A 25,496-nucleotide genomic window follows, 5' to 3' on the forward strand; every position below is an offset into this window, starting at 1 on the left:
ATAATAACAGTGCAGTAGTAAAATTTTTTGTTGATGGGGGGGGTGGGGGTGGCTGGGCTTATATTTTTTCTTTTAGTTTTTGTAATGTTAAAATATACTTATTTATCATCTATTACTTTATGACCACTACTAGTTTATTAAGTGTTTATTATACATTACGTTTTTATTAAACATTATTATAAACCATAGATTATTAATTAATATGTGTTTTAACATAACAATTTATTTTTATTCAAAAATCTATAGTAACACTGACAAGATCATAACTTATGATTTTAATCAAACACATAATTTAATATAAAACTAGTTATAGTTAATGGTATAGCAAAATTAATAAATATATAAGCAAAGTAAATTTGAAATAAAAACAAATTTTTTTTATGATTTGTAAAATTGAAAATAAATGTGATGACACCGCCAATAGTCACCAGCAATTTATTATTATTTATAAACGTGTTTTCACGGAGGTAATGAAAGAGCACAGTTAGCTGATTGCTTACTGATACGGCATATGGAGTTTTTTCATTACAAAACGACCAGAAAAGTGATTTATACTCGTATTAAAAATGTATTATCGGGAGTACTCCGAGTACTAGAAACATTAAGCTACTGAAAAGTCGGTTAGTGATAGGAGCAAACATTTTAGTTAACATTAAACCGTTTTGATATAAAATTATCGCAAAAACGATTTAGAAAAAAACTGCGAATTATTTAATACGATAGTGATAGTGGTATTATTGTATCAAACAGTAGCCCGCGTGCTCGTACGGCCGGTGAACGCTTTCAGTGTTTTACTCGAAACTAGAAAAAATATTAAAATTAGGAGATTAATGTTGAAACGTCAATATTTACAGAAAATTAACTCTACAAAATGGCTATTTTCAATTTTTTCGAAAATAATTAAATAAAAAAATATATTTTTTTAACTTTTTACCAAAACATTAAAATAAATTAATACACGAAATATTTGTATAGTTCTTGTCCCTGTGAATCTTATAAAAAACCAGAATTATGATATCTTTATTATTTCAGGAAATATCGCAATGGGTAAATCCTCACAAGATACTCTATATATACATTAAAAAAGATTAATTTCTTGGGTTTGTCGTACCATTTTTGGGCATATAAAGTAGAGTTATGTTCAGTGAAGCATTCATCACGCTGTTAATTTCCGCTATACACGTCATACGCATTTGATAACTTTTCTGTTTTCCCTACAGTTTGTGCACGCTTTTAATTTATACCGTATCATTACTACTATTAAATATCTATTTTCTAAAACTTCCATGAGTATTTAAACTTTTGAAATGTCATGAGGTAAGGGTAGTAAACAAGGGGGTTTTAAATGTCCCTATATAAATAGACTCACGGCATGTGTTTACCGATCATTGTACTCAGTGCTACGAGTATAGAATTGGTGAAAAGTAATTCAATTATTTTTTATTTAAACCGGAACAAAATTTTTATTGAAAATGCCACCAAAAACGGTATGTAATAAAATGACCCGTTTACATGATATGTAATAATATCATTAGTATCTATTATGAGATAAATTTACTAATCTATTTGGAAGTGTATTCAAATATTAATATATTTTAGATTTTGAACGGAGCGATGCTGAATCTGTTAATTTTACAATGATATGTTTTTAATTTTTATTTTTGAGTCTGTCATCACTTTTTGAAACAGTAAAAGCTCTTCGATTTTCAACTTTGAAGACTTCTAGTAGCAAATTTGATCTGGTTAATACTTTTGGTCAAATCAATTTTTTTTAAATAACCGAGAAAAATAGGAATTTTTACGTAAAATCAGTTTGTAACTAAACTGATTTAATTTTTTTGTTGTAACTAAAATGAATGATTATAGAGACTTGCATTTTTACCGAATATTTATATTAATATTTAATAAAAATAATTTTCAAAATATTTGGCTTATTGTGTGCTATTCTTTTTTAATTTTTTTTTAGGTATTTTAAATGTTTGACTTCTTCTTTGTCAATATTAATTTGTCAATTAAAACCCCTATGATATTAATCGTTAAAACATTCAATCACTTATCATATTATAATTTTCTATACTTGATGACTTTTTAAAATATTTTCGAATTTTATAAATATATAGGACAAATATAGGTAGATACTATATTAATAATTAAATTATATTATTGATATAATAAATAGAATGATTTTGTCAAAAATTAATTCAATTTACTGTATTACGAATAGTAAAATAAATAATTAGTATTAATAAGCATAATAGCAATACAAATATATTATAAAAGCTACTGAGTAATGTATACGCTGAGTTCGTAATATTTGCATAGAATCGTTATTCATGCGTATTGGTTTATAATTGAATTGACATTTAATACATCCATGATCCATTACAATGATTTAACCGTAGTACATCTGCAATAAAAAATTGGTTATTTACTTGGCTATTTAAAAAAACATTGTATGATGTTTTTTATAATTATTATAGATAGGTATACTCTAATAAGTCTAATAAATGAATTACATTTGGTTTCAGACCAAGTACAGTTAACATTTAACAGTATTAATGGGAAAATACATTATTATTGAAGAACTGTATGACGGACACTACACACGTTTACCATTTTTTATTTAAAATTGTACTATACAAAACTCTAAATCAAAAGAATTAACTTTACATATTTAAAGAGTAAATTCAAATGTAATTCTTGGTGTTCAATAAATCCGTTTATAAATAATTGGACGGAGATAATGAATCAAATTATTTTAACGGTTAACCTAATCTGTAAACATATAATAAAATATTAAAACAAACGAAAAAATAAAATCCTCGAGAGTGATCTCACTTTCCTCAAACCTTGTAGTATGTAGTAGACTGTTTTATAGTTGAATAAAACTTACATTTTTGAATTAAAGGTTTTAGTATGACCTGTAATACCTAGAGATGGCTGGAGTGATCTACCTAACACAATAATTATAAGTAATAATACGAAATTATAACGTTCTTATTATTATTTTATTAAACGTATTATAGTCATAATATGATTAGAACAGTCATATTCGAGTGCTAAATTGACTAAACGCTAATAATATAATTTTTTTTGTAAAATATAATTATATTATACAAGATTTACCCACATCTGGGTAAAATGATAAAATGTTTATTTTAAATACCCAAATGATAATGAGGCATGTATAGTAAATAAGTTTGAAGGGAATACATACATATATAAATTAGATAAATGTATATTTTAGTAGTATTTTACAAATAAAAAAAATCAGAAAAAAAATATTGTCTCTGTTATTTTAAATGAAAAATAATTTATAATTAATTAGGATGAATTTACAACTTTTGTATATACTAATTACTTATGTAAAATTGTAAGTTTTTTATGGTTGAAATAAATGAAATATTATTATATTATTAAATACTTAATTTAAATCTAATATATAGGCTAATCAGAATAAAAGATCCGGACGAATGGCTAAAAAAGGTGGGCAAGCAGTGCTTCAAGAAGAAATAAACAATGATGATGATTGGATAAAAATTATAGAAAAACCAGGAATGTACGGTAAAAAACTAAAATAATATAATTAATGTTAAAATATAATATATTAAAATAAATATAAAAATGTTTATGTTTATTAATATTTGTTTCTTAGTCGTTGACGTTTATACAGAATGGTGTGGACCTTGCATACCGATGACGGCATACTTGAAAAAAATTAAGTTGGAATTAGGCAGTGAAAATCTACATTATGCTATAGTAAATATTCTTAGTCTATAGTCTATACGATTAACATATTCAATAAATTGTAGACTGTTGTAACTGTACAAACTATTAAAATACATAGCAATGCATAGTTGAAGTGGGTCGAAATGACGATTTATAGTTAATTGAATAAGTTAGAGTTAGTTCTTAATTCCATAAATGTTGTAATAAATATGTTTTATCTATACTATTATATAAAGAGAAGATGTTTGTGACGTTGTTAGGGGTAATCTCTAAATGTATAGAGAGAATGAATAACTAAAAAGTAATTTAAAAATGCCTAACTATAATATATCTCTAAATAAAAATTTGGTGTACGACGGGTATAATGTTCTCGATGTATTCCAAAATTACTCAATTGATTTTGATGAAATTATGATCAATGTGTATAATTTTGTCTCCGTCATAAGATAGGATAGTTTTTATTCCGATTAATGACCTTAATTTATACCTCTTTATGATGTTTAGGGCTGTGCGATAATTTAATCGATTATTTGAATAATAGATTGTTTTCGAATGATACAAAATCGGTTAATCGATTGAAAAAATTCAATGTTGGGCGGGATAGTTATGTTAAGTTGATATAATGGAAATATCATCTATACACCAAATGAGAAAACCAAAAATAGTTTTTATCTCCACGCTAAATGTTAGCATTAGGCAACTAAACTTAACACGGGTACATTTTGTACGGGCAACGAAGTGCACAGGGATAGCTAGTTGGTTATAAAATCAATTGATACACGAAAAGATAAAATATGTCTTAGGTGATAGAGTTATAATCATATTATTTGTTTAATTATATCTAAATAATTGCATATTGAATTAATACTTGACTGAAATATTTTTAAAATATTAAATTAAGTTTTGAAGAAAGTTTTTTTAGAATAGAAATATTTATTTTTATATTTATCGTAATTAATATAATTAGTAAATTAGATATAAAATACATGTTGTATAAAAATTAAAAAATAGAGTAAGTCCTCGTATCGCTTTCTTTTAGGCATCTCAGTATATTATGTACAGAAATATATGTCCCCGATTACACTCACATATTGTTATTAAAATTAAATTAACATTTTTTGTATATTATCATCATAATTTAGCAGCCACTTAGCATGTGTTCGAATGGTTATAGCAAAATTTGAAATGTATTATTTTGCCCGTAAATCAAATATTAGAATTCATGCATGTTTAGTTGAATAATGACTACTTTTAATAACTTAATAACGTGAAGTTACCTCTCAATATATTCCTATCGGTTAAAAAATGTTCACAATATTTTGCAAATTAGTTGTAGAAATTTGCATTGTAGAGCACAACTTCAAGCAGCAGATTAATTTAAAAAATGTGCCAATATTTTGCAATTAATCGCAAATTCTAAATCCAATTAACAATTTCATGCTATCCAATTATCCTCAAACAGACTGTCTAACTAAGTCCGAATTGCCCCCAAATTGACTTTACTTCTTTGCCTTACGCAGTAAGTGCTTAGGAGTTACGGGGTTGAGTTGAAATCTAGTTATATTTGATTAAGCCTTCTGTTTCCTGCAAGCACTTAGTTTCACCTACTAGTATATCATGTAATTAATACACAGGTAATCAATTATTACTAATAATATAAACAATTAAACATATATTGGCTGATGTAGTTTGTGATTAAATTAAAGAAAGTTTTCTTTTTCTTAATTATTTTTTTTATATCATTCGTATAGTTTTTAATTAACTGATTTATTATCCATAATAATTATAAATTTGTTGTGTGTAATATATTAATTTGTACAGCTTTTGAAGCATATTTTTAATTAAGAAAATAGTTATTTGATTGTGATAATATGATTCTAGGCAAAATCGGACAACATAACTGTGTTAAAAAGGTTTCGACAAAAAAGTGAGTCCTATTGGATGTTTTTTTATGTAAGTATATTGATTATTAACAGCCAATAAAACATATTATTTGGTTGATAACTTAAATTATACTTATTTATTTTTCATTATTAATAATATATCTACAAGGATGGGAAGTTAGTTAATATCATTATTGGTACCAATGCTCCTAGGTTAATGCAATTAATAGTGGAGGAGCTGGAACAGTATGTTAAATTTAAGAATGGTGAAGTCCAAAGAGAATTTGTGAGTATAAAAACATATATTTATTTAGCTATGGATACTACAAATAGCTTTTGAGTATTACGGACAATTTTTTTTAAAAATTAAGATACCATTGACTACAGTAACCAATGAGGAACAAAAAAAATTAATCGACAGCGAAAACTATCAAAAACAGAAAACAAGGAAAGAAAAAAAAATTAGAGGTTTGTATTATTGTTATTATGTTTTGACTTCTTTTGTTTAATTATATGGATATTGAATATATGATATCAGTAAATTATTTTTAGTTATTTTATATAAATGAAAAATTGATTAAATATTTAATTTTTATCAATATTGTATTTTAAGATTGTCTACTATCTATAGCTATCGTATCCGATTTCGGAAGTTAAACTGCAGATATCCATTTCTTATCCATATTTTTGCAGTTATAGTTGTGGATTATATAATATTTGTACATATATTTATACATATATTTAAAAATAAATATTTATGAATTTAATTTAACAATTTATTTAACAAACTTATTAAGTTATAAAAATATTTTATAATTTGTTAACGAATTGTTTAAAATTAACTTAGAGTGATTAAACAAAAAAACCAAATGTACATGTTTTATTGACAGTGGTTTTAATAGAAGAATACTATTAAGAATATCATGAAAAATAAAAAATAATAATGAAGTGTTTTTAGTATAACATTGTTATGACTCAAAAGATTAATAATTTAAGATTTTAGAATGGTGAAAGTGAGAGAACATTCTCTGAAACAATTTTCGGTTAACATACAAATGCAATCATGTGTTGTGTTTTTCCCTCACACGGTCAAGTATATTATGGTGGAAGCACCAGTTGAAGAAGATGTCAAAGAACTTGACAAACCTCCCGAACCTGCGATGGTAGAAAAAACGGTATGTGAAGTGGCCAACTTATGTGCTAGTAAGTACGAGGAACTTATTATTATCGAAGCTAATGAAGTGGAGTTGACGGAAGATAATTTGAACGAGGTAAAGTATATAATATTTTGAATACATTCATCATTAAAATTGTCGAAAAAATATAAAAATTTCAAATTATATTCAAAATATATTATTTTTAGTTATTTTTTCCTATAGAAAAAGTTTTGTGTGGAACAAATATATTACATATCGAATTTAATTAAGTGCAAATGCATAATATTCTAGGTAAAAATAAAACATGCATGCTACTTAATATTTTTTTCAGTGCACGGAAAAACTAAATTATAAAAAATATGTTTTTAAAATGATAAAATGATAATCATAGGAAAAATAGAATCCTCTATAGCATTTTTATAATACATTTTTATATAAATATTAACTAACTACCTACCTATTTGGATACGAAACAATACACGAATTAGTATGTTACATACATCCATCTGTTATAGATGTTTTTCATGGAAAAAGAATTACTGGAAAGTTTTCCTCAAGAATTGGTCGAACAACTGTTGAGTAAAAAAGTGTATTCAGTAATGTTGTCAATGCCTATTATCAAACATGAAATTGATGCCCAAGAAGTCGGCACAGAAGATGAAAATACATCTGAGCCTATCGACTTAATGGGAGTTATAGAGCAGAAGTTAAGCACAATCATTTATGGCAATGGAACCCCATTAAACCCTAGTCCGAGTTCGTAAGTACCTAAACTATCCAATTTTCAAATACGTATGTGTATCCTGTCCTAGTGCTGACCACTTCTACTAATCTAAAAAAAAATGATAATGAAATTGATTTTGATATGTAGTCGGGGGTCATAACACTTTTCTATACATACAAAGAGAAAAAAAGATTTGACTCCACCAATATTAATAGTGTAATAAACTTTTCTTGATTAAGAAACATTGTCCTTATATTATTGTATCATTATCATTTAAGCTATGCTCATGTTGTAATAGATTGCTTAATAAATAATTATGTTAAAAAAACAAAATATATATAAATAAGACTATAAAATTATAGTTTATGTACTTAATATTTATGTACTCGTAGTACTATAATACATGTATATATTTGGGCACAATGCATAAAATATCATATAATATATTACATATTTATGACGTGATGATCAGTCTTGAAAAAAATGCTTTTGAAAAAGTTTTAAAAATATTTTTAAAATACTATTATAAAAATGATTTTTACTAATACTTACAAAGTATTTGAATATAAATATAAATATATTTTTTAAATGTTATACTATATAATATATACATATATGTATATTGTATATCAGTATATCTAATTAAAATGTTACTATACTTATATAGATTTTAATAATTTCATAAATACTATAACAGTATGTCAGTATAACATGACTATTTAGAGATAAATAAATATTTCATCTAATATTGATAAAATGATTAGATTTTCATTTTTTTTAAATTTCAATACAAAACCATTATAAAATAAGATGTGTAATTTTTTAAACTTTAAACATTTTTGTCAAATTTTCGTGAAAAATAAATTAATATAACAGACTTTATACCTTATGGTATTTAAATACAAGTATTCAAATGTTGTTAATAAAACTTTTAAAAAGTATTCGAAATAGGTACTTAAAAAAAAAAAATACTTAAAAAAAATGTATTTGAATACTTAATAAGACCGATGGTGGTCATTCACATGGATTAAGAAAAAAACTGTAATTTTATAATGTTATTAATTGGTTACTAAAAAAATGAATTCTAAATTAGAATTTGTAAGACTCCTATATTTATATTCTTATAAAGTGTTTGGTGTCTATGATCTTCAATACTATTTTTAAATATAAAAAGCATTCAACATACACTTTGAAATGTTGTTTATATAATATATTCACTAAAATAATTGTTATTTGTAATTATACAAGGTGATTCTTTTATCATTAAACACTCATTATTTCGTCAAGTATTGACTTTTTTCATTTTTTTTTCAAAATATTTTGTTTCATGCTCTTCTCAAACTGTATGCAATTTTTATTTTTTCACCCTTTTATTTAATAGTCAAACCACTATCGAATTTTGATTTTCAAATGGCAAACTATATTTAAAATGTACTAAATTAATAGGAATATATTTTTTTTATGAATTTTAATGTTTGAATTATTATTTGTTGTTAATTTTTTTAGCGAGATATAGCTTTTCAAAGTTGTGCGGTTTTCGGTTTTATAATACTTCTTGTTTTTGAAGATCAGTAGTCACTTGGGTAACAAATAATGATAAAAGGTACATATTATTTTCATAATATGTAATAAACTCGTTAATGACTATTGATGAATTTTGTACCTATAGTTACCAACGCCTCACAGCCGTGAGGGACGAACACCTAAAAACTTCAAATCGCTCAACTTTGAGTAGCTATAACTCACTAACGGTTAAATGAAAAATAATAATTTTAACGTTGAAATTCATAAAAAAAACCCCACTATTTTATGACATTTTAAATATAAGTTGCCATTTGAAAATCAAAATTTGATAGTGATTTCACTATTAAATATAAGGGTAAAAATAAAAATGTTATATAGTTTTAGAAAAGCATGAAAATAAAAATGTTGAAAAAGTCAACTCTGAAATAATGAGTGTTTAATAATAAAAAAATCACCCTATATTGTGAGGCAAAATTTATGTAGGTATTACATTTAATACACTTTTAAAAAAATATTATTTGATTCGTTTATTAAAAACTAGGGTTTTTAAGTTATGAAGGTTAGTAACACTATTTATCATAGGATTGCAGATGTACATATGATAGTAAATGAATCTGGACAAAAAATACCATCATTATACACCCCCATAAATCCGTTGAGTAAAGCTTCGGCGCTCACAATTTTGTTCAACAAATTCTGCAAAAACAATGGATACATTGCACCTCAGCCACCTTTACCACAGGTTAGAAAATTAGTTTTATTACATGTATGAAGTTTTTAGTTTTTTAAATTATTCTTCATGGAAGTCGATACTGTTTTCAATTATTATTTTCATCGCCACACTGCACGGTCTTTAAGGTGCATTCTCAAATGTTGTCGTACATTTATTATTATAGTTATAATACACATATAGCATTATTTTTTTCAGTACCTTGTTATTTTTGATATCAACAAATCCAACATCGTGTTACCAATCATCGAAGATCTCGAAGAAAAAGTCGTCCACTATGGATTTTTCCGTTGCGCTGATCCCGAAAAACCCAAGCTATTGTGCAAAGATTCCGAATTGTTAGCTACATATGGTACAGACAAAGTCGGGTAGGTATCTAATTATATTATTATAATGTAAATTATTATGTGTAAAATAAAACCTATAGAAATACAAGCCTATAATATAGAAAAGTAAATATATATATATAATACTAACTAGGAACTTAATTTCTATTAAAAACTAACATCCACGCGTTTTTCTAAAATTTATATTAAGTCAGATGGTATCTAAGGAATAATAGTTAATAAGTAGATGGTGTAAAAGTTTATTGATGTTGATATTTACACATCGTAAACTAATTGACTTTTTTTGCTCGTTGTATATATCAAGATCGGTCAGACAGCCTCTAAAACCGAATAGTTAGTGCCTAGTGGTCTAGAAAAAAAAAAAAAAATAAAAATAAAAATGTTTTATTTTTAAATTCCCGAGATGTTATAATTAATCAGGACGTTGAGCATTCATTTAATTTACGCAGTTTCTGTTTTTAATTTTATTTGTGCATTAAAAATGTAAAAACGTGTTCGACGTTTCATTACACATGTAATCGTTCAAACAATGTTTTTACTTTCTTGAATTTAAATATGGAATTTTAAACGAAAAAAGAGGGAAAGTAGTTAACTGTTTTCCTATACAGTAGTTGTTGAGTGTATCTCATCATTCAGTAAGTCACTGTAATGTATGTGTTAAATTTCAATTTAATGATAAATTATTGCAACAAAACGATTCTGAGCAGAGTCGGTCTGTCAGTATGTTTTAGAAAATATATTGCTATTAATTATTAAGTAATAGGTACAGGTACGGTATAAGCTACTATAAACCATGCAATAGCATTCATTTAATCTTAATGTTTTGAAAATGTAACTGTGTACATAAAATATAAAAATATACGTAAAAGTTTCAAACTATCACGAAAAATATTTATGAATTAAAACAAAACGACTAAAAAATTATTTTATTAAAAATGCATTATTCTTCGTTTAAATATCGAATTTTGTTCTAATTTAAACTTGAAATATCTATATATTTTTAATTTTTTATGATTCTATTATGGAGTTTAATAAAATTACAAAATAAAATGCAGTATTCAATTTATAAAACTTATAAACAAGTGACAACAAGCTGAAAAAAAATATTATTAGTATAACATAGACTAATAAAAAAACTATAATTCTCGTAAATTATATAAAAATATTCTGAAAATATGAAATCTAATGTTTGTATAAAATATGCATAGGAAATAGTTTTTTATATACCCGAAAGTAGACACTTAAAAACTGTACATTTTCTAAAACTTTTGGTAGACACAAATAATATGAGTTTCAATGAAATTAGAGGTCTTTGTTTGACCATGATTTATTTTGTGATGAAACTTGGATTTCATTAGTCAAATTGTCCTTATTTTACAGTGGTATATTATTGTTGGCTTATCAATATAATAGATATTAATATTATGTAAGTCAGCACATAAGCTTTTGGTTTGTAATAACAAGATATCGTTTTTACCTGTGCTCACTTCAATGCTAAACTTTTAAATATTATTTAAAAAAAGTTTTTGGTGATAAATACAGCAAGGTTACGAGTGAAATAATGTATAATGTATATAGTATATTAAACACATTTTCTACACTTTTTTTTACAACATCTGTAGCTGAATAATAGTTGTTTCTAATGTTTTTGTAATTTTTTTAAATCTTTATTTTGTTCATATAAAATATATATATCCTAATATGTATTGATAAACATTGTATTTTTTTCACAGTAAAGACGCCAAATTAGTGTTGTCTGTACTCATGGATGACAAGGATAAGAGTTTGCTGCGATTCGTTGACGTTGGGCCAAATTACGTGAGTCCAGATCACGAGTCGGGCATTGATGATGCTATTAAGTTTTTCCATACGACTTCGACGAGATGGACGGTGAAGTAAAGTTGTGGCTCGCCCAACAGGAGGTTCGAGATGAGGAGGATACAGGAGTTGATCACGGATTGGGCGAAAGTGAAGAAGGAGTAATGGAAGAAGAGAACTCTTCACAGGATCAGCAACAGGAACCAGCGCAGTCAACCGTCGTGGGTTAATATTGTGTTCACCAACAAGTGCCGATCGAAAGTTTGACTATTTTCAATTAAATACTTTTTGAAAAAAATATTTGAATGTGTATTATGAACAATTTTATTAATACCCAACAAATTGTTATAACATAACACATTTTTCAAATTAATTAACTTGTATAGCTATTACTAGAAATATTGTATCTATTAAAAACATAGAAATTATTTAAGAGATCATTCACTCCAGCGCTCCAAATTTTGAGTTTTTACACCAAAATTGCACAAGATTATGTTATTATTATGTAATGAAATGTAATCACAAAAACATTTTTTTGTAACTTACAAAGAAGTTCAGAATTTACAACTTTAATTTCGGGTGCTAGCGTGACGTCACCCAGCACCCCGGTACGCTTCAAATTTGATTGATTCGAAATTTTCATAAAATTTTGTAAACCATTTTGTAACCAAATTTAGTCCAAAGTTCGAGATTCCTGACTTAACTCAACTCTCGTTAAAACCGTTTTAAGCTGGCCATATTATATTTGTACGTGTGTATAAGTTAAAAAAATAAGCTTATACGTAAAAACTATCAAAATTAATAAATTAATATTAATATTAAAAAAATATATTTTATTCATTGTATATAATATTATAAACACGCACGTATATAGTATTACGATGTTTATGTCACTTAAAATGATTCTTAATTGATTGAAGTTAAACCTGGTAACTGGAATGTTGGATTACATTTGTTTCTAAAATGGTTCCAAAATTTTATGAAAATTTTGAACCAATTAAATCATTTTGAAGTGTACCGGGGTGCTGAAGTCACGTTACGCTAGCACCCGAAATTAAAGTTTGAAATTTCGAACTTCTTTATAAGTTATAGAAAACATTTTGGTGGTTACATTTTATTACATAATAATAAAATAATCTTGTGAAATTTTAGTGTAAAAATTCTCAACTTATGGTGCTGGAGTGACGGACCTCTATTTGAAGCGGGTAAATAAAATAATATTTTTTTGCAACATCTTATTGTTTTATATATTCACTTTTAAACTTTATAGGATGAATAAGTTACAATTGCCGGTTACAAATGTATAGACTGATCTTTAAGCAATTTACCTTTATGTTGATGTATATTAACTATATAAAGTATACTTTAACTTCCAATTATTCAAAAATTTAAATAGATAAGCAGAAAAAACGTGTTTATTCTAAAAAGTATTCTGAATACCTATTTACTCATTTATTCAAATAAGTACTTATTATTTTTTTTTGCTATAAAGTTTTCTTGAAAAAGACATAAACTACGTATTCCTAATACAAAATAAAAGTATTTTTTGTAAAACTGCTTTATATATGCTCTTAATAACAATTTTTGAGAATAATATGGTCTTCAAAATAATATATTAACTAGGTATCTCCATTTTTTCGTAATACAAAAAGTTCGAAAACAGTTTAGTAAAAAACAAAACCTTGGTACTTAATTTTGGTTGTTTAACTTTTCTTATTTCAATTACTTAAACACAGAATAGTGGAGCATTATTAATAAAAATGTAGTGACATATAATCACATTAAATATAATCAATATTTTTTTTAAAAATAAGTGTATCGTAAAATTGTATTTCTTTTCACAACTGCATTAGTAGTTTTAGAGAATGCTGTTATAATTGATATAATTAAAGGAAAAAATTGGTGTTTATCTATTCTTATGTAAAGTAAAAAATTTCTAAATTATATTAGTAATTAGGTACATGTATTTTTTTTCAATAAACAACAATATGAAATTAAAAATGAAACAATGTGCAACATTTTAGAAAAAACTATATTATTGTTAGTGTATAAGAAGTATAAAATTCAATCACATAGCTGAAAAAAATTAATCAATGAATAGAAAATTCTGTTCATATGAAAAATATTTAAAGGGTTTTTTTTTAGAGATTATTAAGAGTTATAAAGTTATCATCACACTATTTGTTTTATCTCTCTGACCAACTATATGTGCAACATATTAAATTTTAATTCAGCAGAACCAACCTTGTGTTGTTGACTTAAGTAATAGAATGAATTGACCTATTATCAAACTTAAACTTAAGAACGTTATCTGTGTTGTTAAAAGTTAATTAAAAACTTATATTATAGTGAAACATAATTTTAAGTTGTAATAAATCTAGAAAGTTCTAAAAGTAACGATTGATGGTAATAGGTAATATTTGAAAATTATTTGAAAATACCATTTTGATGAAAAATGCGAAAACAAAAATTGAAACTTTAAAACTATATTTATCTGGCTGATATCAAAGTCAAAACGTTTAAATATTTATTTGGATAAAATAAATAAAAGTAAAAAAATAATGAGTCATTATTTATATAAGTGATTCTTGACATTTTCAACGGTTTATTTTAATGGCTGGAGGCATATTTACTAGTTTAATATTATAAGTATTCTGATGGGATGTTGGTACACACTAGAATGTTTTTAGTTTAAATTTGTTTTTTTTTGTTTTTAATTAGGTTTATCCTTACTTGATCATATTAGTTCTTCCTTGGATGGAATATTATAATTATAGGTTTTTATATATTGTATATTTTTAAGAAAGAAAAGTATTTTATATATTATACTAAATTATTCATGAACGAAACTATTAAATATTTTCTCATTTTAAAATTAATATTATAATATTTTAAATGCAAAATAATCGATAAAAGTTAAATAATATTAACCTTTATAGTTTAAAGGTAGAGTGGTGTTATTCTCTTACAAATACCACGTACAGCCACGCACATATCAAAATTTATTCGTTGTTGTGAGATGATTTTTGGCCTCTCGTGGTCTATTATGTTTATTTTTAAATTCAAATTTTAATCCGAGTACTAACTGCAATACGCTTGTTTTGCATATTTATAGCGCTTGAAGCCGTATTTCCGCCATTGTCGTTGTTTTTGCAAATTTATTATCATTATTATTGTTATTATTATATATAATTTTTTAAGTTCTGCTTATATTATTTTTACATTCATAGTTGTGCTTTTCTGTATTGGTTTCACCTTTTACATATAGGTTGTAGTGGAGCGTATTATATACCCCCGGAGGGATGATGATCGTATTCGCCTTATGGTGAAAAAAATAATAAATAAACAGACAATTATATTTTACAGTTAAAAGCATTTATTAAAAAAAAAAAATAACACACACATACACACATACACATAAACATAAAAATACGCACACGCACACATACAATATTTCATAGCCTTAAATTGAATAGGTATAATTAAAAATAATCACATATGGTAACTCAAAATTATTGGAGTAGGTACGGACGATTAATGTAATTTACATAAAATCAAAGTCGACAGTACCCGTAGCAAGTGTTGTTGATAGAATCATATTTTCGAGTAGACGCGAGCTGTGTCTAGATAACTATTACACTATAATATTATCTACCTAATATCTATACTAGTATACAATAATTATATTAATAATATAATATGTTAAAAAAATTATTCGCATCAATGATCCATTGTTACCAAATTTTTCATTTTTTTTTTGGAAGTTAATTTACATTGGAATGAGTTAAAAGTCTCTGTGTAATTACAAAGGTTCAATACAAGTAACTAATTAATGTGGCATTTGAGCTAAATAATTAAATGGAACAATAATATTATTAAGGGATACGTACTATATTTTAATTACGGTTATCAACTATTTTAAATATATACAATATATTGAAATAATGATATTTTATTTTGAAGTATTTGATATTAATTTAAAAAAATAAATAAAACCAACATTATTCATAGGTAGGTATACATGTGACATTATATAACTTTTATTGCTTAAAAAGTTCGTGTTTCTATATTATTATGTTTTGTTGTGCAGCAAAAACATCATCCACAATAACAACAACAACAATAACAACAACAATATAAATAATGCGTAATAATAAAAGCTTTACACACAATATTATTCTCATAGATTAAATATGGGTACTTAATATTAAAATATATACCTATGATTATATAACAGTATTTAGGAACGTATAGTATTATGACAATAATGCAATATGTGTTTTGGCACAGTCAAGGTTATGCGGGGCTTTTTGGACTTAAGTCATAAATCGGTAAACAGAGGACAGACGTTTTGCGTGCGCGTACAGCCACCAGGGAAAATACGTATTACACAGGTACGGCGAAACGATAAAATATGATAAATATATTAAAGGTATTATATACTTATATGAAAGAACACACTTTTTTGTTTATACGCGTTTGGTCGGTTTGCGCTGTTTTAATTTGTTTAACATGTGTATGATGGGACACACCCAAAAGCTTGTATTTGAAATTTTGGGGAAAATGGAAGCGACCATATTATTTTTATTTTAAAATTATATATATATATATATATATATATATTATATAAACGTACATACGCGTGCTCCGAATCGTACGATGGCTGAAGTATTTGCCCAGATCAGTTTAAAAGTCGGTGACGGTAAATATAACGTCATTACGCATTAGTTTCTTTTGTGTAGTATTGTACATATACGTATTGTGTGTGTGTGTGTGTGTGTATGCATGCATACATGTATGTATATGTGTGTAAATGTGTTTATTATGGCACACTAGCAATTTAATATTTTGAATGGTCATCGAATACGAGAAAAAAAAACAATAAAAATAAGGACCTCACGTATTTCGGTGAATCAGTGATATATGTTTCAAAACGTACGATATTATATTATATTATATATACCGTTTACCGTTGTTGGATTTCGTCGCATTTATGAAAATAAGAGTAATATATTTTTATTATTTTCACGATTAATCAATTCAAGAGGATATTTACTGTATCATATTATCATTTCAAGTGGTCGGTTCGGCTTGTATATACTGCAATGTGTTAATTTCTAAGTTAGATGACTTTATCGCCATTTTTAAATTTATTGAGATTTTAGCGGGATACTTTTGATAAATTATTTTAGTATTATTGCAGTGAATTTAATACAGCAGATAATGATTAGTACATAATTAAATAATATGGTATTGTTGTAAAAATGTACTTCTAAGACGTGGTAACTGTATACTTATTTATTGAATATTTTGGGGTATATTATAGGTACTGATCTTATAATAATAATGAAAATATAAAAGTTAAAACTAACATGAAACTAAAAACTTATTCGAGAAACGACTACGAGAGAGGTTGTGACAACAATGGCTAAACAGTGTGAAGCAATCTATCAAAGCTGTTGATAAATCAGCTAATTTAAAGGATTTACAGAACAGCCATAGGTGTGACTAAAATAAAATTGTTGGGAGTGCACAAATTTTAAAGAATTCTCTAACCTCTAGATCTTCCACACTGTCTATATATTAACAATAATTAAAAATATTTATTTTATCTATGTACTTTATTTTAATAAAAGTTAAACAGTTCCAGCTTAACAAAATAAAACTGTCACAACTATTTTAAAATTAATTTTTCTATCAGTAAATTATATTAATTTAAATTACTGCTAGTTCAGTACGACATGATCCACTTTCTTGATTACTCAAATCAGTAATGAATTATTTTTATTAAGTTAATGTATTTTTAAACAGGGCTGATTGCAGCTAGAAGGGAAATGTTTGAAACTAAAGATCTAGATCGTTAATTAGGTAACAGATGCCAATAAATACCTCTGTATTTGAATAATAATTGACCTTGAAACCTTGGTTTTAGATTTAATCATACTATTGATACTGGACATCATATTGAATTGGCAAGTCATTACTTTTAAAGCTTTAAAATTTCAAAGTTTCGTTACGAGATTGACGAGAAATTTAAAGTACCAATCTGTTATAAAAGTGTTACATTGTGCATTATGATACGTTTAAGTTATTTTAGTATGTCCTCTCCGACCTCTCTTTGAAAACGGCTGTGTCGTATTTGATCCGGAAATTGTATTCAGTTAAAGCGATCATGTTTAGCGAACATTTTCAAGATTACCTAGATCTGCACCACAATATTCTTTATTCACTCCACAATTATTATACTCCCGTAACTAAGACGCTTATGATTGATACAATAACAGAACGTAGGCGTGTCTAAGTGTGATTTTATTTTTGGAATATATATTACGTTATAAAGTAAAATTGAATTATATACTTTATTTTCCAAGATTAATTTAAAAAGTTACACAAGCACACAGTGTAATAACTTTTCCAAAGTCTATTTCTACAAACTTAGGATTATTATTACCAATATGGGACCTTTTGCTGTTTAATATTAAGTAATATTTCTTAATTTGAAGTCATATAAAATACATAGTATAATTGTTACTGATTTGTTAATTTTAAGTAAAACGTGTAAATATATTTTAAGGGGCCATTTTGATGCCTGTTTGTTTAAGACTCATATAGTAGTACACACACACACTGATTGTATTAAAATTATATTTTATAATTTTGTTTTAGTTATTGTTATTTTAAATTTATTTTTATCAGCGCGAAGCGTGAATTTAATTTTTCTCACATTTTATCATGTATTATTTTTTAGTTGTATTTATTTTGTATTTACATGTAGCCTTTAATAAGTTTAATAGTTAGATAGAAAAAAAATTAAAAAATGTTTAAATTAAGTATAAGAAATAATTATTATAAAGCGAAAGAAATTCTAAATTAAATTTGTAATAGTGATAGGATCCTATATTTAATATTATAATGATAGGTTTTATATATTAATCTGTAGTGAGAATTTATCTAACCTGACCCAATCATATTCCATTATTTATTTGTGTATGTAGCTATTTTTTTAAATTGATAAAAAATGTGTATTTTTAATTTGTCAAACATAATATTTTAGTAATATTTATACGAATTTAAATTGGTTTTTACTTTTCAACATATAATTACGATATTGATAGATTTCCCTACCCTATACACACATACAAGTGCATACGAATACATTAAAAAAATGGCGCATACGAGGGGGGAGGTATATGTTATATGTATTATATAATAAAATATGTGTATAATTATGAAATAATGTGTACTAATTCAAATGGGGATTGTATACAGATAACACATAATCAAAAATACAATACCGGTCAACCTTTAATTTAATAAAATTCATACTTTTAATTTAGGTCTGCAATAATACGTTTTTAATGAATCACAATGCAAATTGGTTAAAAGAAACAATTCATTTATTATTGATAATGATCGTTGTAAGTACGCAATCAAGATGGGCCATAAAAAATTTAAATGTTTTCACACTGGAATCATTTTTGTGTTAGAATAATAAGATTACATCCTGTGTCGCCTGTCCAGTGGACCTACAACATTCATCATCAAATGAGTTGGTACTTGTTAATAATTGGATAATAGTGCGATGAAGATTGAATGAAGTGAAACTTTAGTATAATAGTATGGAAAGAGTGATGTGATAATACGTTTCAGGTAACGAAAATCTATGAAAACGTAACGACTGAGTTGTATTGATTTTTTCCCGTTTAGACTCTGGCAAGTCGACTTAATATTATATATATTTGTGTTTAAATTCTTAGACAAAATATCATTGTATTTAAGTAAATAAAACAATTGATACCTAGATATTTATCAGATTGGGCACATGTTAATAAATTGAATCCAGTGACATTTCGTATAGGTAACACATACAACGTGATTTCCTGGAGCGCTATTTTGAAACGACCGAGTTTTATCGAACGGACGAGGAATTAACCACGAAACAAGGACTTTGAATCCGTTTACACAGCATCAACGACTCGCACGGATGGTTTGTGTAATGGATTAAAATCACACGTAATCCTTATATACGGACGCACACGTAGGTACATATTATTAAATTATAAGTGGTATTCGTAGGATGAGCGGCGGTGGTGGCGGTGGTTCGGGTATTTTATAAGCTTCCTCGCAGGTAGTTATTCGAAAAAAAGAAAATGAAAATAAATGTATAAATTACTGTTATTTAACGCCCACACGTTGCGCGTTAAAACCAAAGATTTCGTTAAATTACCGTACACCGAGATATACCTGGATATTGTTATTAAATTAAATTTTATTGTTAAGTATATCCAACAATGGTACTTAAGTACATGATTTTTATTATAGAAATAAATAAATTAGTTATGTACGCTCAAGAAACCTCCCACTTAAGCTATTGATTGGATTTTAGTTTTGCTGTATAAAGTTATGAAGTTAATCGTTTGATATAACAAAATAAATGAAAATGCTTGCTTGAATATATAATATGATAATAATATGTACTATGCTTTACATTTTTAGTTTTATAAATAATAAATAAAATAATTAATTGAATAATCAATAAAAATAAATAGATACGAAAGCAATAACTATTATAAACATTTAAAATAAAGTTTTTCTATTGACTATTGATTAGTAAGAAACTGTTTTTTTTGTTTTTTTTTTTTTTTTTACTCTTCGGAAAGTAAAAAATAACAAGGCTAAACTAAATTAAATTAGATTGAAGTTTAAAGAGTTATATTTCTTATTTAAGAAAAAAAAATATCAAAGTTGGATTTATTAAAACACATTTAATTAATCATATTCTAGAAAATCTAGAAAATATTTCTTGTTTGGTATACTTATCTTAGTTTATTATAGTATGATTAAGATTAAGAAATTATTTAGTGTTTTGAAAATATTTAGTATACCCACGACTCACTGTGAATAACATTTTTTCATGACTTATTTTTCTCCAAACGATGACACGAAAAAGAAAAAAAATACTTACATTGAAGATATTGTATATTTTATTAAAAAATATGGTCTACAGAGTTATTCAAGTAGAAAAAATATCACAATACGAGTAAATCACAATAAAGATAAATACGCTAAATTCTACTAGGAATTGAATACTTAAATTGATTTAAATAATACCAAATCGGGTAATGAAAAAATCTTGTATAATAGTTAAATTGTTTTTGATTAATTTTTGAAACGTTTAAATAATATTTTGTACCGATATATGTATATTATTTATATATATATCAATAATTTTGTGAGCACAATAACTACCAAAATTAATATTTATAATGAGATCAAAATTGGGATAATCTTTTCAGAATGGTGGTTGAGACGAGAGTATACTAAATATAATATTATTTTATTAGGAATTTATTGTTGGCCGTAATTGATGCATGCTGATGGAAAAGACGATTTCGAATATTTCAGTGCTATTTTCTTACATCATGTACTAATGTACTGAAGTGCGAATAATATATTTTAAATGTTATAATAATAAATTATATAATATAATTAAATTGCGTGTGTCCAAGCGTCATTGTTTAAGTTTGATCTTTTGTATCAGTGGCTTCAGAGTACACACAATGATTTGGGTTTCGATGATATTTGAGTGGTTGTAAGTCACTTTATCTCTCTATGAAATTTGTTAGGACTTTGGTGCTACTGATAGTTTACAAACATTACAAACACACCAGGACACAAACATACACACACATACACGTAAATTTCAATTTGTAATACGATAATTGTATTCGTAAAATATTATCCGAGTGGTACTGAGAGATTTTGCATCTCTAACTCGGTCGTTAAATCCAACTCTGCTGTGTTGCAGCATTTCTCGGAGTAGTAACATCGGTCGTCAACGATCGACTGTGATGGAAATCGTTGTTCCTTTTGTCCTTCTGTGACGATTGTCGTCAGGATGCGGAATTTACATTTTTTCCTAGAAAGGTTTTCAAGTTTTCCTCGCTGCAGTTGATGCTGTTTTCGTTGCAAGTCGACGTACTCGCCTTGGCTATCGTTACCCCCGTCACCGCGTTGCTGAAGCTGGTGCTGCTCATTTCGCCAACACTGCTGTCGATGCCGTGTTTTTTCGCCTGCCTCCAATGTGCCGCCGGCACTTTCAGGTGACCTCTTCCGTTGTCGGTGCAAAGGTGGTTCAAGGGTATGCAAACGGTGCCTTAAAAAAAAAACAAAACACACACACAAATACGTTTACATATAATAATATGCATTGATAATAACAAGAGAAGTTTAAAAAACCATATTTATCATAAACAGTGAATCTATGATATCTCTGTAGTTGCTGGTTCGGTATTAGATGTAATATTTATAATGTTTTAATTTTAGTTATCTAAATCTCATTATGTAATATGTGCAAGTAAATGTATAATTGATATAGACCATAATATACATATAATGTTAGAATATATAGTACCTCAGATTTCATAGAAGTAGTTGACTTGATTCTCTTGTCGTCCTGTATTATAGTCTTATAGTTTTTTTATATGAGCCATTGTACTAGGAAAGTTGTGAATATTTCAAAAAAAAATATTTGTTTTTCCCGTGGTTGTTATTGTTTTTTTCTTTATCCAAACGTAGATTTTTTGCAATATTTTTCCGTACCACAAAAAAACAATACCAAAGTCATAAACCATTTGCGAAGCACTCAAAATACCGACCTACAGATGCGATCAAACGTTTCACCCCTTGAATCCGAGGTTTACGACCAAAGCGTACGTATAAAGCGTTATAATATAATGTATACGGACGAGGACGTTACATTTCCGGTGGGATTGCGAGTTAGGCTTAACAGTCAGAAGTAAATTGTCAAGCTACTTTTTAGTTATGGGGTTTTTAAAGAAAAAAACATGATCATCTACAAACATTGCAATAAAATACAAATATTGTTATATATCTGTTACCTGGGGCAAATATGAAATGTCTTATCTAATTTACGATTAAAAAACTTCAATTCTCCTCCGTGCTCGATGGATTCGCGTTTAGCAGTTGTATACTCACACGCATATTTGAATAGATAATGTTAGCACGATGCGATGTTTTTATATTTATTTTGCAAAATTATAACAGAATATATTTGCAGTATAATGCATGCAAAGAATATTTAGAGTAATATCTATATAAAATTAGTATACATATCATTATCTACCAAGACTAATAGGCATACTATACATAGGTTTATATCGACTCACTCGACAATAAGACAAAGTCACAATTATATATAATGTAGAAAAAACTTTTATCTATTTTCTACAGGCACGTTCCACATAATATAATACGAATATATACCATCACTACCCTCGATAATATGTAACAAATAGTGAGTAAATAAATTTAGTTATCTAAAGAGTTTTACCGAGACGTGAAATATACGAGTAAGCTGTAAAAACGATGAAAATGATTACAATTATTTAGAAAGCATACATATTTACTATTATTTTGTGAAAACGAAATGTCTGTTCTAAATATAATATGACTGGTCGTTACTAATCGCACAAGTCTATTTGCTTTGAAATTAAAAATATTGGAAAACGTTAAAATATTCTTTATACAGCGGTGTATGATTGAAAAAATAAAAAGATAAAAGTTGTATTCAGAATTGAACATAATGTATAAGTGTATTGTTATAGACTATAGTAGTCGGCGCCGCATTTTATTTTCTAGTGCAGCTACCTAAATTCTGCCTAAGATCCAGCGAGAAAAGGAGATTATTACGGGAAAGCAAAACAATACACTGCGAAATAAAAATACGTGGCGTCCCTATATAATATATATATATTGGGCTTTGAGTAAGAATGTTTTGAGTCAGTAGGTATATATATAAGCTTAAGACCACCGCTATCTTAACACGGTAAGCTTGGATAATGGTCAACATTTATAAGGGTTAAGCTCGCTTTTTACGGATTCAAACTTGGACGGAGGCGTTATTTTTGGATATTACGCGCATTTGTGATTGAAAATATTACATTATAAAATCATATTAAATTCTACAGTATTAGAATAATAACGTTAATATTGTTATCGATTGCTGAGTTTCATTAAACTTCTCTTTTAAATTAAAAGAAAAAAAAATACTGTTTTTTATGAAAATATTAATTTCACTTATTTATTAGTTAGCGGATTTGAGGTTATCGAAAACTTTAATATATTATATAAATAATAACTCAAAGTTGTGGATAAATGTTTTGTTATTTTTACACAGTGCTAACCTAATAAAAAACGTAGTCAATCATCAATCGTAGTAGCACAATGATTTATAGATACGTATATAAAGTATGTATTTGTTACATATCACAAACTATGAAATAAAATGTTTGAAAATCTCCAAATAAATAAATTCAGACTCCCTAACGAACACAATAGGCTTGTAATATGTATAGTTTTATTTCATTTAATTATTTTTTATTCATTTTGAAATGATAAATGTTTTTTTTATCTATTATCTCTCTCTGGAGAGGTAAAAATGTTTTGATTTTTAATTTTGAGGTGGTTTTAAGCTATTTATATAATTTTTGTGTACTTGTATTATGCATGTAGTATCCAAGTTGTCGAGTTTTATTAAACATTATTACATTTGTTTCATAATTACACGTATATCCTTATGTTTAAGTAGACGTAAAATAATAAGCCCTAAAAGAATGTCAAATTTATATTAAACAGTCGTTATATTTTGGTTTACAAAAGTAAAAGTAGGTACTTATTAGTAGTCTCATTCTAAATAATATACTGATTTACAAATTAAATTTTAAATAGCTTCGATAATCACAAGCATTCAAGCATAATATTTTTCTTATCTATATCTATACATACATATTATTGAATATTAAAGATATGGCTTATTATTTATAAATTATTGTTATTTGAAGTTTAGATAAGAAGACTTTGGTGGCAAGGAATTTATTTTATAATTTTATCATGAATAACTAACTATAATATTAAATCAATGTTCGATGTTTACACAATAACATTTTCATCTCCAAACATTAAAGCACAAACGGTTATTAGAATAAAATATTAGAAATTGATTTGCTTTTAGTTTTTCAAAACATATTTGTTACATTTAGGTAAAGATGTTAAATATAAAAAGGAAATTAAGTGAGTAACCGCTTTGTTGTATATGCGATGTAAATTGAATCTTTGTAATGCCTGTGTGTGTTAAATTTGAAATCAATCATAATTTATTACTGTATACGAAAAATTATTTTAAATGAAGACTGTATGTCTGTATATTTCATGATATTTTTATTAAAGTAATTTATTTTAATATTAGTATTAAAGCAGGTTGTAAAAATTTGAATATCAAATGCACATAAAAAAATTTTGACTATCTATGTGTATTTTCAATTTTTTTTATGCAGATATAAAATAAAACTTTTATGGAACCTTGTATTACATTTTCAATATTATTTTTTGTTAAAATTAATTATTTAGTTATTTTGATTTTCAATATATAAAAAAAAATTAAATACCTTAAATAGCTATAAATAGCTCAAAAGTTTACATTTTTTAAAAGTTTTATTATGTAAAAATTTCAATTATCTATGGTTATTTGGTGTTTTTATGATTATTTTGGAGAGTAGAAACTTT

General features: G+C 26.1%; 2 protein-coding genes across 4 annotated transcripts in view; one reads left to right on the forward strand and one right to left on the reverse strand.

Annotated features, from left to right (window-relative positions):
* Positions 1-1,403: 1,403 nt before the first annotated feature.
* Positions 1,404-12,291, forward strand: LOC113554162. Its single transcript, XM_026957882.1, is given in 12 exon segments — positions 1,404-1,487; positions 3,447-3,564; positions 3,656-3,759; positions 5,611-5,682; positions 5,782-5,898; positions 5,984-6,080; positions 6,609-6,883; positions 7,285-7,529; positions 9,600-9,759; positions 9,946-10,115; positions 11,828-11,952; positions 11,955-12,291. Coding segments are annotated over 12 exon segments (1,686 nt in total). The 5' UTR covers positions 1,404-1,472; the 3' UTR covers positions 12,143-12,291.
* An 8,866-nt stretch (positions 12,292-21,157) lies between these two features.
* LOC113552309 (tachykinin-like peptides receptor 99D) overlaps positions 21,158-25,496 on the reverse strand; it is a 208,499-nt gene continuing 204,160 nt past the window's right edge. For 2 of the 3 annotated variants that reach the window (XM_026955122.1, XM_026955121.1), the window contains exon 7: positions 21,158-22,068. In XM_026955122.1, coding sequence (XP_026810923.1) covers positions 21,651-22,068 — 418 coding nt within the window. In that variant the 3' untranslated portion in view covers positions 21,158-21,650. The remainder of the gene's footprint in view (positions 22,069-25,496) is intronic. The other variant, XM_026955123.1, reaches the window with a different exon arrangement.

The sequence above is a fragment of the Rhopalosiphum maidis genome, chromosome 2 (genome assembly GCF_003676215.2).
Source record: "Rhopalosiphum maidis isolate BTI-1 chromosome 2, ASM367621v3, whole genome shotgun sequence".
In the NCBI taxonomy this organism is placed as follows: Eukaryota; Metazoa; Arthropoda; class Insecta; order Hemiptera; family Aphididae; genus Rhopalosiphum; species Rhopalosiphum maidis.